The sequence below is a fragment of the Apteryx mantelli genome, chromosome 8, assembly GCF_036417845.1.
Source record: "Apteryx mantelli isolate bAptMan1 chromosome 8, bAptMan1.hap1, whole genome shotgun sequence".
NCBI classification, from domain to species: Eukaryota; Metazoa; Chordata; class Aves; order Apterygiformes; family Apterygidae; genus Apteryx; species Apteryx mantelli.
The window spans coordinates 8,639,329-8,653,575 of NC_089985.1; the positions used below are offsets into that span (position 1 = coordinate 8,639,329).

The 14,247-nt window shown below is 46.5% G+C and overlaps 1 protein-coding gene across 1 annotated transcript in view; it reads left to right on the forward strand.

Moving 5' to 3' along the window:
• NIBAN1 (niban apoptosis regulator 1) overlaps positions 1-14,247 on the forward strand; it is a 59,200-nt gene that overhangs the window by 14,297 nt on the left and 30,656 nt on the right. The window contains exons 2-5 of the mRNA XM_067300542.1: positions 6,864-6,994; positions 8,191-8,322; positions 8,901-9,015; positions 10,683-10,850. Coding sequence (XP_067156643.1) covers positions 6,864-6,994; positions 8,191-8,322; positions 8,901-9,015; positions 10,683-10,850 — 546 coding nt within the window. The remainder of the gene's footprint in view (positions 1-6,863; positions 6,995-8,190; positions 8,323-8,900; positions 9,016-10,682; positions 10,851-14,247) is intronic.

The window sequence follows — 14,247 nt, forward strand, 5'->3', positions numbered from 1 at the left end:
GAAGATTTTTGCAGAGAGCAACCCTGAGGAGGCTGAAGAAGCAACTTGATTATACAATAGATTATCCTTTAAGTTCTGTGATCGCTCAACTGAAGAGTTTGGGGAAAGACACAAACCAAAAATATCTTGTATACTTTTTGAAAAGCAAAACCACATTCCCATAGTTATTTATTATTACCCAGAGTCTGTTCTGCCTTTGTTTTGAAAACTAGCATTAATATAAAGATTTTGTGACCCCTCTTGCAATAGGGGGAAGCCATTAGCTCCTTTCTCCTCTGCCGTGAATGAAGCTGCCGGTGGCATGAGCTGTGTGATACACTGTGCTTAAAATATAATTGAGTAGATAAGAGCTAAATATTTTTCAAGTAGCACTGCTAATGATTACTTTTGCAATCAGAAAATTAAAATTTAATCTGATGTGCATAAATTTGCCAGGTTCGTCCTATTACACGAAAGGTATCGTATACCACGAAAATATTTTTTTCTGCTCTTAACAGCTCTTGCATGCTGCACTCTTGGGAGTGGGTTTTTCCCAGTCTTCTAAATACAATATTTTACAAATGTGGTAGTGGATGCCCTGTTGAGGACCTGGAGGGGCGCCGAGGTCCCGTAAGCCTCCCTGTAAGGAGGCTCCTCGCCGGCCGCTCGGCTCCCGGGAGCGTCCCGGGGACTGCGTTTCCCATTCCTAGCAATGCGCCGGGCTGGTTTTCCACGCCGTGCTCCAAGCGCAGGCAGCCTTGCTGTACAAACGCAATGCCGAAAGAAGGCGAGCTAGATTTGTTGGGGTTTTTTTTCTTCCTTCAAGTCGCGTCGTGTTGTCACCAGCCCGTCTGGACGTGGAAGATCAATGGGGAGGAAATGAGGCAGCTCCTTTTCTGAAAAGGAAGCGGCATTGAAATACTGAGACGGAAGAGCAGGCTGGAAGCCCCAAACACACGTTTCTTAAAAGATACGGTAGCTGACTATGTCTTTTGCTCTCGAAGCCTTTTCAGAAAGCGAGGAAACCAGCACAAGTGCTACCCGCCGGTCTGCTCCGCGATGCTTTCCTGGCCCCGTGAGAAAGCGAAGCGCGTCCCGGCGGAAGAAGAATGTGCAGCAGCTGGCGGGTTGACGAGTAGCTCTACTGTTATTCCTTTGAGCTTCTTTCCTCCAGATATAAGCAAGGATTAGATGAGACCAACTCTGTGGAGGAAAAAGAAAGACCTCGAACCTCGGTCTCGGGAGGCCGTGTGCCACCACCCTTGTTTCACGCTGCGGCTGCGTGCCGTGTGAGCAGCTCAGTCCAGCGCTCTCCAGCAATTCTGCGAATTACAGCTAAAAGTAGAAGTTTGAAGAAGAAAACAAACGGCATTCAGCAGTTTGTCGGGACAAAAAGTAATTAGATCTTCAACCCCAGCGTTTGCGCAGGAGTGACTATTAAGCATTGCTTTACATTTGTCCTCCGTTATCTTCACGTCAAATTCTTTCTGATCACAGTTTTTCTTTTTCCTTTTTTTTCTCTTTTCTTCCCTTAGCCTATGGCCGTGTAAACTAGGACTATTCTTTTTACCTGTTAGGATCTCGATTGCTGGCACTGGCTGATTTTAGGAAGAGCAGAGGTGAATGCCAAGGCAATCCTTTCCCCTTGTCGTTACTGCAATGGCAGAAAGTTGAGGGTTGTTTTGTTTCTTTCTTTTGAACCGTTTTCAGGATAAAATTACTGACCTTTGGAAGGAATTCTGAATTTGCTAGAAGCAAACAAATTTTACTGAACAGGTCCCAACTTTAGCCTGGAAGGAATCGGAGGCCTGAGCTCTGCCGAGTAAGGAATGGTTCGTGAAGTTGGTCGGTTCCCTTCAGCTTCGCACAAAATGCGCGAAGGAGAAGGACAAAACAAAAATAGTTGGATCATTCTGCCTCCTTCTTTTCCAGAGCTTTGGAAATGCTGGGGGCTTGGTCGTGATCTTGCTCGACTTTGCGTAGGAGAGACGAGGAAGCGTTTTGCTGCCCAGGGGATATTATCTTCCACGGAGAGGCGACGAAGGGCTCGTTCACAAAAAGGGGCTTTTTCGTTGCGTGAACGATGCCTGACTCTACATACTCTCATACGTGCAACTGTTTCTTTCCACGTGTAAATATAGTATTTTGCGTGGCAGCATTTTTTTATCCAGTTATCTTCTGTTTTTTGTAAAATGAGTGCTCTCGTCCCCTCCCCGAAAATGTTGCGTGGTTAAATTTCCTCTAGTCTTACTTGCATTAGTCTTGCAGTATTATTGCATGAAATGAATGCAAACCTGAGGGAAATGACTAAAAATGCACTCCACATTAAATGTTTTCCCATTTTTGTTGTCCAAACTTTGTATCAAGTGAGAGATGAAGCAAAAGAAATAGCTCAGAATGTAAACTGCATTTTACATAATCCTCTCCTCGTAATATAAAGTTTGATTAGAAACGTAATTATTTTTTAATTTGCCTTCCCTTTTTAAGAAAGGGCGAACAGCAGTGAGGTTGGTCTGTGGTTTTCGGAGTTATGTTTTCATCCATTAAGGCTTACGTGGTTTGCTGTGCCTATTAGGCATAAATAAGTCTCTGCTGCTTAAAGTACATATGTGTTATTTTTTCCCCCTCACTGTTTAATAAAGTTTGTAGCACAGCTGTCACTATGGTTTCGAGTTAAAAGCACTTCCTGGCATGCTAGAGCAGAGGCCCAATTTTAAAAATATATATCTACCAGGAAAGAAATGTGTCAAAAGACCGCAAGAGGAGATTGCCTGGCGTGTTGCAACCTCCGAAAGGCTTTTGCAAGCTCGGAGCCTGGAAATGGGAAGGAGGGGCAGCGCTGCGGGCTGCCTCCGCTATTGCTCCTCTGGGCAACACGTGCCAGCTAAGAAAAACACCCAAAACTGGGAAAACGGTCACGGCCGATATGCCGGTGATGTATGTGGCCTTAGGCTTCAGAAACCTGCGCCATGTCAGTCGCTTGGGTTAAAATCCCTATATTTAACTAGTTTGGGGGCTCCAGGTGGCAAGGAAGACCCCCAAGACGGGCTTAAATAATTTCCCGAGATAAAATGAAAGGATGAGGCCCTGGCGTTGAAAACGTTGTTAAAATAAGTGCCGTTACTTTGAGGCCTATGTTTAATTTAGTTCAGAGATGAATCTTGATTTTAGATATTTTTTTTTCTCACGTTGCCTAACTGAAATATTGTGATATTTACTCATTTTCAATATATATGGAAGCCAAAGGAGTAAAATATTACCGCAGGCTAATGGCCTTCTGCTACAGCACTTAGAAGTGATGCATTAATGGAAAAACTGGTGTCCTCAGAAGTCTGTTTACTTTTAGGTTGACTTACACTGGACTAGTGGTGAAGAGTTAAAAAAGGCAGAAAAACATTGACCTTCACCAAATTGGTTTAATATAGAGCCTATTTTAGCTTCTCGCGGCCCACGGGAGCCAGCTTGGGTTCATTCGCTGTCTTAAATCCCCAGTTTTGCCGATGCTGGGAAATAAGCCTATAAATAATGGATTATTGGGCCTTATTCTCCCCGAATTTCACCCGGAGTAATGGTTTCTAGACAGAGCCTTGTTGCTTCCAACCCTGTCACCAGTAAAGGAAGAATTTTGACAGCTTTAATGATAAGCTGCTCTGCCGCGGCGTTGATCAAGCCCTTGGCTCACGCTGGGCTCGTTTCTCCCCGTTAAGCGCGAGCGCTGATTGCACAGGTTGCAATGCAGCCACTTTGAGGTTAAAATTCAGCTGCTTCCGGGAGTTTTCCCACCCCGGGCACAGGTGCGTGCTGGCCCGGCTGGCATTTTCCGGCGGTTTCGGGGCCGAGGGAAAGCCGCGGTAACGCCTGCCAGGCGGTTCGGGCCGCCGGGAGCGATGCGGAGGTAGGCGGCCCTGGAGGGGAGCCGGCACCGAGTACGAGAGCCCTGCCGCGCGTGATAAGGGTCAGGGGCCTCCTGATGAAGACTTGCCGCGGAAATCGCTTGCTTGCAGAGAAAAGCATATTGTTAACGAATCCGGATTGCTTGCAAGTTGCACGCAACATGCTTATTTCAATAAAAGCGGCAGACCCCCCAAAGTCAAGGCAGGTATTGGAGGACGTGTTTTGCCTCGGTGGAGGCGCAGGCTGCGACGTGGTTCTGTGAACGGCTCTGCGATTGCTTCCGAGCAGCCGGCACGGGTGCCTCGCGCCTCGGTACGCCGAAGGCAGCTGCTCCGACACCTCACCTGGAGCAGAACGCGGACAAGCGAATACGCAAGAAGACTTTGCCGTGTTCAGTTCCCTCGTTTTTTAGTTGTCCTGGGGCTCCGTCTGGATTCCTCAGTTCAAACCGAGAGCTGAGGACGAGTGCAAGGGGAGGAGGCATGTGAATTAAAAATAAGTGATTGCCCAAAGTCCCTTATCCCTTCCGTTGACCCTAGGAAGCTGCCATGTTATAAAAGTTACAGAGCAAACTTGGAGGGGCAGCACGAAGAATCAGCGCTAAACAAGTTTGGGGGAAAGTCTGCCTTTTCCCTTTTCCCAGGGGGGTCACCGGCATGTGTTTCTCGTTTCTAAGTGGAATGACGTTTGTTTCTGCTCTTAAGAGATATGTCGTAACTCGTGTTCAACTCCTGCGATCGAATGCACGCGCTGCCCTGTAAAACGGGCGATGCATCGTGGAGCGTTAATGCGGTTTATTCTGCAGCACGACCTGAGCTCTCGGCAAAGGGCGAACAGCTGCACGCGCGGAGCCCGGCCGCGGCAGTTTGGCAGAAATCCTTCAACCCCCATCGCTATCTTTTTTTTTCTGTTTCTAAGCACAGCTTCGTGTAGAGATCATCTTGGAGATGATCTAATTTCATATTCTACTCGTGTAAACATCCCGCTGGCTGTTAGGTCTCCGGGCGCGTTTATCAGGGCTGGAGCTGCGCTCTTGCCAAACCAGCCGAGTGGGAAAGTTGGCTTTGCTTCATGTAAACAACTCTGGCTAAGAAAGCCGCACTAAATTTGGAAAAGAATTAGGGGAACTCATTTTTCGAAGCATTTTATCTGCCGTTACCCTGTGTTATCATTCCGTGGGAAGCGTTTCTAGCGCCCGTCGCTGTTTCCACCGTGTTTATTTTCGGATAGCGTAGTCCCGTCTTCTGTAAACCAAAAGAATTGACGTAGGGAGCGAAGGATCGCGTCTGCTCGTATTCCCGCTCGCAGCTAGTACTGAGCTTCCCCTTGATCCGAGGGGCATCGGATCTGCTCCTCGCTTGGTGCAGGTTAGGTCTGGTGTCTCAGAGGCCCCTGGGAGCTGGGAAAGAAAAGGCCGTGGTGGGAAACGGGCTGAAACCGGCCCTTGCGCACGCGGGAAGCTCCTCTCCGCCGGGACGTGGGCTGGCGGGCGTCTGCCCCGCGTGGACGGATGACGGCCCGCGCCGGGAGCCCGGGAGAGCTGGACCTGGAATGAGCACTTTCAAAATCTGATCAAATTCAAAATCTGTGCATGATCCACAGCTTCTCTTTTTTTTTTAGCTGTATTTAGTGTGATCTTTAAAATAATTTAAGGTGAGAGTGCATGGACATTCTGGGAACTGCACCCATGATTAAACCCCGTTTTTCATGAGAATTGGCAATGAAACCAGGAGTTTGTCAGTCCGGGAAAATCATCATATGATGCAGGTGATTTGGCTTTTACAAAACCCTGAGAGCTACGTTGCTGCTTGCGAGTTCCCGTCTGGCCCTTCAGAAAAGCTTTGTGCCAATCCTGCTTTAAGAATCCACGTATGCAAAAGGTTTCATGGTTTGGAAACTACCATCTTTTGTCTTATACAGAAAGTGTGATTTTTTTTTTTCCCCCAAGCGGAACAAGATAAAATTTTGGAAACACTGAAATCCTTTGCAAGGTTAAATTATGCTTCTCTGCTCCCAAAACACCCGTGTCACGGGGCTCCTTAGCGCAAGTTAAAAAGGGACTGCTGCCCAGTGTTCAGGACAGCAGACCTGGAAGTCTAGTTTCTATTCTGGAGGTCTAGATTATAATCCAGGTTTTGTTTTTTGCGTTGCCACAGACTCCCTGTGCCATGCATTTAAGTGTCACTTCTTTAATTTTTAGCTTGGCTTCCCTGTCTGTAGAGCAGAGCCTCATTTCTTCCATGGGGTTAAGGAGTTAATTTTTGTCCATTGCTTTAAGATTCCCAGAAATTAGACTGTAGGTAGGTGTTACGCTGCCGATGGCACCTTCATCGCAGAATTACCTAGTCGGCAATGCAGGATCAGCAGAAGTGTTTCATGCAGCACGATTGAATATCTGTTTACGTGAGAACAAATGAGAGACTGCAGTGCCTAAGCCTAGAAAATGTCCTTTGCAGGAGCTTTGAGTCGTCGTTAGAATCCGATTGTGTGCTAAAATTGGCTGATAGGTCTAAACATAGGTCTAACCATTATCCAGTATCGTTTGTGTATACGTTTCTTTGAAGACCTTATCTACTCCGGAGCATCCGCTGCTCTGCGGCGGTGTGTCACAGGAGAGGAAGACACCAGCTTTGCTTAGAGAAATGGATTTGGGGTGTGTTTTGCTCTCTTTTGTCACTGCCAGAAAGAAACCGTTTGTCCAAAACCCAGTGTTTCCTGCGTACTGTTAAGACCAAGATTCACAGCTGCGTTTGGCTGAATAAAACTGAGTTATTCGTCCGAGGCTGAGAGCAAAACGCCCCCCTCGGGCCTGGGAGAAGCTTCCCGCGGGCTCGGGCCACCGCAGCGCCGAGCGCCTGGCCGAGGGTTTCCCGACCCGTTCCGCAGCGAGCGCCCGCTGGCGCCGTCGCCTTGTGGTTTGGGTGGGCAGCGACTCGATTCCGTGCTTCTCCATTAGCCTGCGTTAACTACGGTTAATTTTTCCGCTGCAGGGAGAACAGAGGCGGTGATAAAGAACTTCAGCCCGCACTACCGGCGCCAGTACGCCGTGGCCTTCTGCAGGCACGTGCAGCGCGAGCTGGAGCAGCACCGCGACTCGCAGTCCCAGTTCCTGAAAAGCAAGGTGAGAGCCTGCGGGGGCCGGGCGGGCGCTCCTGCTCTCCCGGCACGGCGGCGCCGGTGTCGGTGACGTCCTCACGCTGGGTGCTCGAACGCCCAGTAGATGCGTACGTAGAACGCTTTGCGCGTCTCCTTATTTTTAGACAATCCAGGCGTACACACCAAGTTTGCGTGTGCAGATGCCGGATTTGGTTTCATTAGGTTTTAGGTGGAAAAGTTGCATGTGGGTGCAGGTTTAACGTTTACTTTTGGAAATTTGTCCTTGTTCGGATGCTTTCCCAATCGACACCTTTCGGGAGGGCAGTCTAGGACAAGAAGAACCTTCACGCACATTTCTGGCGCAGAATATGTCTTTCGGCAAGGTTAGGTTTGACACTTGGACAAAAGCTAGTTTCTTCCTGATCATTGCAAGAGTTTATACGAATCTTGGGCCAGAGATCATACATTTAGGGCAGAAATTTATGTGGGAAATTCAGCTAACCCTTTCATCCCATAAGAATCCCACAGGGTCCCATAAGGAACATGATAACAGTGAGAAACAAGCTATGGAAATCTGCTCTTCATTAGAGGAAAGGAGACAAAAAGAGAGACGAAAGTCTCTTTATTAAAGGAGAAGGCGAAGAAGCAGACTTTAATATAAGGAGAGGTACAAACCTAAACTTTTCAGTTGGATCGGTATGAAATCACAGATAACATTCGTGAAATGGAGAGGCTAAAGCAAAGAGGTGGCATGTAGGAAGTGGGATAATAGAAGAGCCCTGTCTTTCAGAAAAATATATGCATGTCAAATTATAAGAGCACAGGTGCCAAAGTGTTACAAAGAAGCCTGGAATAATTTACTCTTTTATAATAAAATTCTTTGCTGCATCAGTGAAATGCTTTTTAGCATGTAGTGGAAAATTGGAAATAATGAAGCGTGCATCCTCTTACTTGCATTCAGCACGTCACCTGAAGAGGAGAGAAGACTGTCTCGGTCACAGAAACCGAGAGGGGTTTGGAAAGGCCGAGGTTCTCTGCTGCCTAAGAGCCACAGGAATTTGATTGCATATGTAGTGTCCGATTCAGTGCGATGTTTATGACTCCAAATTGCAGATGAAGACTCAAAGGCCTCATAGTAACTTTAAAGAAAACGTAGAAGGAAAAGCTGCGCAGTGGCCATTAGTCCACAGTAATTTCAAATCTAGTAACTCGTCTTTGCAGCCCCCGGTGGAAGCTGGGACGGTCCTATACGAAACAGAGGTGCTGCATTTTGCTGAGGACCTGAAGAAGTGGAAGGACAGATATGTTGTTGTCAAAAATGACTATACCGTGGATTGCTTTGAGACCAAAGAGGTAAACGCTTCTTCCCGTTATATTCTTCTACGTGCCGCAATGAACTGATATCAAATTGGTTTGTGGCTGCTGCTGCTTTTTTTTTTTTTTTTTAGGAGTAACAGCGCAAATGTTGTCCCCAGACACGCAGTATATATATGTATATATTTGTCTGTCCTTGTAACACGTGGCCGTGCTTCTGGAGCTGGGTTTTGAGTAGCGGGTTTTTGGTTGCTTCGAGCTGGCCGCAGTGAAGCTCTGTGTTTGGCACCTGCTGCGGTGCTGGTAGTCACACTCGTTCTGGCCTTCAGATCAAACAAATGTGGCGGGGGAGGAAATCTCATACTTTTCCCTGCCCTTGTTTCCCCAGCTCCCCATCGTGGCTGATAAACACTGAGAGCATTTTTTTAAATATGCTTTTGACATTTACAGAGGTTTCAGATTTGAAATGTCCAGGGAATACATCTGAAATTCAGCCGGAGAGAAACTTCTCCCTTGGGGGAATATCCGCATGCCTTAGCTTTGTCAGTGAGTTGTCTATTTTATGTTTTCGCTGTCCTTCAGTCTTTATTTTGACTGCCTCTATCTTGATTTTCCAGGCGTACCAGAAAGGAGCCAGCCCTAAATATCACATTCTTCCTGCAGGAGGCAAAGTACTAACTTCGGAAGAAGATTACAATTTGCTGTCTGATAAACATTTTCCAGATCCTGTTGGTAAGCGCTGGTGAAAGCTGAATTGCCAAACCTCAAGCTGTTTTCTTTACGCAATCCTCTTTTTGGCCGACTTAGAGGCAAGATTTTTAAACGGGGTAATAGAAGATGCACGCAGCAAGTTTTGTGAGTCAGAATGTAGCTCCAGAATGGATGTACACACTAAATGCTATCAACTAATGTTCGGAAAAATACTGGATCCTGTGTTTTCAATATCCATACACAAACACTTTGGAAGGTCTGCAGAGCAAACCCGGAAGCGGGCTCAAAAATACTGTTTTCCAGTGCTTTGTTCATATTCCTGGTTTATTTGTTTCCATTTTTAGAAGTCAGTCGCCTGTGTTGTTTTGCACTTGACAATATGTCCCGCAGAGAGAGCAGGAAATGTTGCTGATTCTGTTTTTTCTGTAACTGGAACCGCTGTGATTCCTCCTGTCCCCACCCCCAGTCCGTGAAAATGGAGAAAATTCTGGGTTTAAGGAACCTGATCTCCACATGTTCCAGAGTCCATTCGGGAAAATTCAGGACCACGTAAGGAAGGGGATAAGGGGCACAAGTAGAGCAGTATCCTCCCCTTTTCTGAAGTCCTGTCTCATACTACTCAAGGTTGTGACTGCTGTGAGGTGTCCTGTCTGCGCCCTTTCCCAAAGTGGCGCTGGTGGCCTCGGTTGGCAGAAGGCAGTGGACACTGGACGTGTCCTTGGGGGTCCCTACCACTCCACACCAAGTGGAGGCACTGAGGGGGTGATGTGGGATGGCCCGATGCCAGCTGTAGGCTTCCTATGGGTTTCCCTCTGCAGATGGCCTCTCTTATGGCCATTTTGCCCCTCTGTATAATGCTGAAGCTTTGGCTCCACAAGACTTCTGCTGGGAGGGACTTCTTGTGGCTGGAAACTTGATGCAAAGTATGAAACAAAATTATTTTTATTTGTTGATCCTTAAATGGTGTTGTACACTAGCCCATGGGCACAGGAACCCAGTTCAGACTCAAAGGTAAGCTGGACTTGAAGGTACTTTGCTCTTTCTTCGCTTTACCTCCAAGAACTTGAAATGACAACTCAAAAGGCAACGTTGCAGTTCTTCTGTTTGAAAACGTTAGAGCTAGGGAAATAGCTGCTGTTCCTGCGAGGTTTAATGTGACTTGTTTCTACACGCTGTGTGGAGGAGACCGGAGTTGCCCAGTTATTTGTTTGCCATGAAAACCTTGATCCCCAGCAGCTACGGTCCGACAAAAGCACTGATTCTTTGTTCCCCCACAGATACAACCCAGCAAAAGCTTTGATTCTCGACAGCTGTAAACTTCGCCCTGACAGTAGTTTCTTGGACAATTTTACCAAAAGTGTGTATTTTATATCTAGCTTGAATACAAAGTAAGAGCATGCCAGGTTGCTGCCATGTAATACGCAGAGGTGGTTGGTGCCTGCTGAGTTTGCAGGTCCAAGGTGTATCAGGCTGCATCCTCCCCTCAGGGGCCAATTGCTTGGATTGAGGTGGAGATCACCAAGTTTAAAACCTGAATTTTTCATGTGTCATACCTTCCTGCTTGCAAAGAACTACTGTTTTAACCGTTCTTTCTCTGCTGCCACTAGAAGAGGAAAAGAGCCATTGCGCGGCGTGAAAATCCCGAGACACGGGTAAATTTTAAATTAGGGTACCTGTATTTTGTGTAGGTTCCAACGAGAAGGAGGCTTCCCAAGCCTTTGTCCAGCTGCCGAAGGAGTTTCCCGTGTACCTGTGGCAGCCGTACTTCAGGCACAGCTACTATTGCTTCCCGGAGCCCGGAGCGCAGAAGCAGTTCAGCGCAGCGCTCAACGATTGCGTGAGACACTCAAACCACGGTGAGTCCAAAAATGGTTTCCTGCTACATACCGTTTACCCTGGTGCGGCTTTAAAGGCCGATTGCAGTAATTATCCTGTAGAAGAATGAAAGAAAAACAGAAGGTTTTTTTTGAAAGATGCTTGTTTTTCAGTGCCTTGAGGAAGGCCTACATTAGCATACCCCTCCTTCTTGCTTTGCTAGGAGCTAGGTTAAGCTGGATTTGAGCTGTAGTGTGCTAAGTTTGGATACAAAACGTGGTCATTGCTTTGAAAGTGGTATTCCACTCTTTGTCGGCTGATCTAAAACTGTTATCATGATACAAAATCATATGAAGTGTTTACTAAATATGGTGGGTCAAACTCTCACCTGGATCTGCAAGCTTGACACCTGCATCATAGGTGTAGCAGACCACGTTTGTGCAGTGTTGAAGGAATGTAGTCTCCCAGTACGTTTCTGTAATGTTAAACGTAAATCACCAGCAGTCAAACATTTTATGGGTTTTTTGAGTGTTTTTCTTTAGACAGCAACTCAGACACTCAGCTACGGTTAAGCCTTGTAGTTGGGATATGAATTGTGCGTAAGACATGGTACTGGTGAGTTTTAAATCTCACTTCCTGAGTACACAAGACTAAAAGCCTTTTAAAAAACAAACTTGGGACTTGCTAGGATTATAAAAACAACCTTGCTGCCGTGGAATCTGAAGAGCAGTTATGAGCTGGGTCCTTCAGACAAAGAAGTGCCTTCCTGTCTTTCAGATGAAAGGCCTGATGTGGTTTTTCTTTTTCCATCAAGCTGATCTGACTTCCCATTTGGTGTCCAAGCTTTTCCATGCCTTTCCAGGCTTTTCCATGCCTTCTCTGTGACTTCTGAGTCCCGTCTGCTCCTCCTGCCCTTGCTGGGAGATGAGAACGCTCAGTAACTTCTCTAGCAATTTCAGCTGCTTGGGCCCCAAAGCCCATGCTTGTAGATCGATGTAGTGTGTCAACAGTCGTTTTAACTTGCAGCTCCAGTGTCTCCCAGTGTTTTTTTAGCTGTCACTCCTGTCTCCTTGTCATCCTCTTCACCCCATTACCCTCAGACAGTTGTCTCATACCGTCTTCTCGGCATCCTTGTCAGCTGCCTTCCCTTTTCCCATGTCTCCACTGCCAAAGATAATCCTGGCCTCCGTCAAGACTCGGTTCCCGTTATGGAAACAAAAACTATTCTATTTAGCCAGTCGCCTAAGATAGGCAGTTATTTGCGCAGTGCTCCACGGTGGCTGGCAGCAGGTGCGTCCTTTGGAGGCCACCGCAGGAGTCTCTGTCCTGCTGTTAAGCAGGTGCCATGCCCTCGCCCACGGTCCCCCTGTTCGGCTAATTTGCAAGCTCTCGCGGAGGTTAGTGAGCCGGAGCCTGCCTTCCTGTCTCGGGTCGTTGTGTACAAACCTGGGTAAGTGGCTCAGGTGCAAAAACTCCACGGTAAGCAAAAACCCCGTGGCAGGGACTATAAGGGCTATTTCATGATGAGATTAACGTAGGCTGAAGACCTCAGCCTAGGAGGAACGCACGTTCGCTTGGCGCTTTCACATGGGTTGAGTCTATAAAGACTGAATCAATAGTCCGTGTACAGCTGCCAGCTGAACCTGTATTGCCACAGCGTTCTTCGAGGGAAAGTTTGCCCCGTGGCTTCTCATTCTGATCAGTCTGTCCTCGCAGCTGCGGTCGCGCGGTGTAGAAGTGCTCCAGCCTTGGAAAAGCGCTCTCTTTGTTCTGCAGAGCGCTGCGGAGCTTGGGAAGGAGATGGGGATGCAGTCAAGTTTTCCTGGCACTGTAAGTCTTCCACGACTTGAAGCCTTTTCACGAGGCTTGGATTTTTCATTTCCCTCTTCTCAAGCAAGTGTAACAGGCCTGACAAAGCTTTTGGCAGCTTTTTTTTTTTTTTTTCCTTTTAGCTAAAGTTCAGCACATCACTCTAGGGGACAATTCTGAATTGGCAAAAGATAGGACTAGATGACCTCATAGGTCTTTTCCATCTCTAAGGCCTCGGAGTCTGTGTTTTATTATATTTCATGCTCAGCTGTTGCTAACTTACGCATCTGTTGCAGCATTTATCCCCCTTGACTTTTCCTGCAGTCAAGTTTTTATCTGATAGAAGACTCTTAATGACATTAGAGTGCCCTTATCAAGGCTCATTCTTTCTGCTCAACAGACTAACTGGTAGATAAAGACAATCTGGAATAACATCTACTGTTACACCAGTAAAAAGGAATAGGTTTTAATAGCCAAGGAATTGCAAACTATTATTTTCTTGGATTCGTGGGATTATACCATCTCCTAGAAACTTAGATGCTATGGGTGGAAAAATGATCACTGACCAGCACCTCAAAAACCTTAATTCTGTCCTTGAAGAACTTTCTCAGAGTTTTATTTAAAGGACTTCATATTGATTTATATTCTTTCTCTCATAACCGAAATATGTTACTTTATAATTGTTTTTTAAAGTTTGTATGGAACCAATTACATTACAAAAACCCGGCATGTGAACAACTTCAGAAAGTTGTAGACATGTGCAGCAATATTATGGGTAATAAAGCTCTTGATATGAAAATTAGCTGTGTTCTCCTCAAAAATTTGAAAAGAGAAAAGAGGTGTGAAGACATCTGCAAGTTTAATTGCATGTAGAAATAGCTCAGTGAAAACCTTGCGCAGCAGAGCAGGGTCTAGTGGGATAAGGAGCGCTGGCTAAGGCACCGCTCTCTCCTGCTCTTCTAAAAAATGCTATGTTAGCTTTTGCCAGGGCGGATTTTGGCAAGGGCAGGAGAAAGACAGATGTAATGTCTGGTCAGGAGTTGCCTTGCAGTCTTTTCTATAAACTGTCGCTAGGAGTTCTGAAAAGGAACGCATGGTGCTGTTTTTTAGGAAAAAATTCAAAGGCGTTTTTGGTTAAAATGTTTGCTTTCTCCCAGGAAGCAGCATGAAACCTTTTGTGCCTGCTAACTGCTGCTTGCTGAAGAGGAAACTTTGGTGAATCAGCATGTGGTCTTGGCTAGGGAGCTGCCCTGGTATTTAGGTATTTCCTCTCTTTAGAGTCCTTCTTTTTAAATTTAAAGTCCAGCCTGTGTTTCTGGGTTTTCTGGTCAGAAATCACGGTCAGAAGAGTAATTACAATAACCGTTGGATTTAGTGGTCGCTTCCTGCAGGTATGAGTCAGAGAGATGGACTGCGGGTTTCTCCTACCTCCCAGAATTTCCTATTGTGTCCATAGGGCTTTATACTTGTTGCTGAATTTGCAGTTCCAGGGGACGCTGATGTCCTTCGTTAGCAATGGAGTACGTAGATCTTTTGCACCCTTCTTGGGTACAGTTCAGATAAAACACGTTTGAAAACTTTAAGATGTGCCTAAACCAATCAGAACATGATTGGTCGTGGTATTAAAAA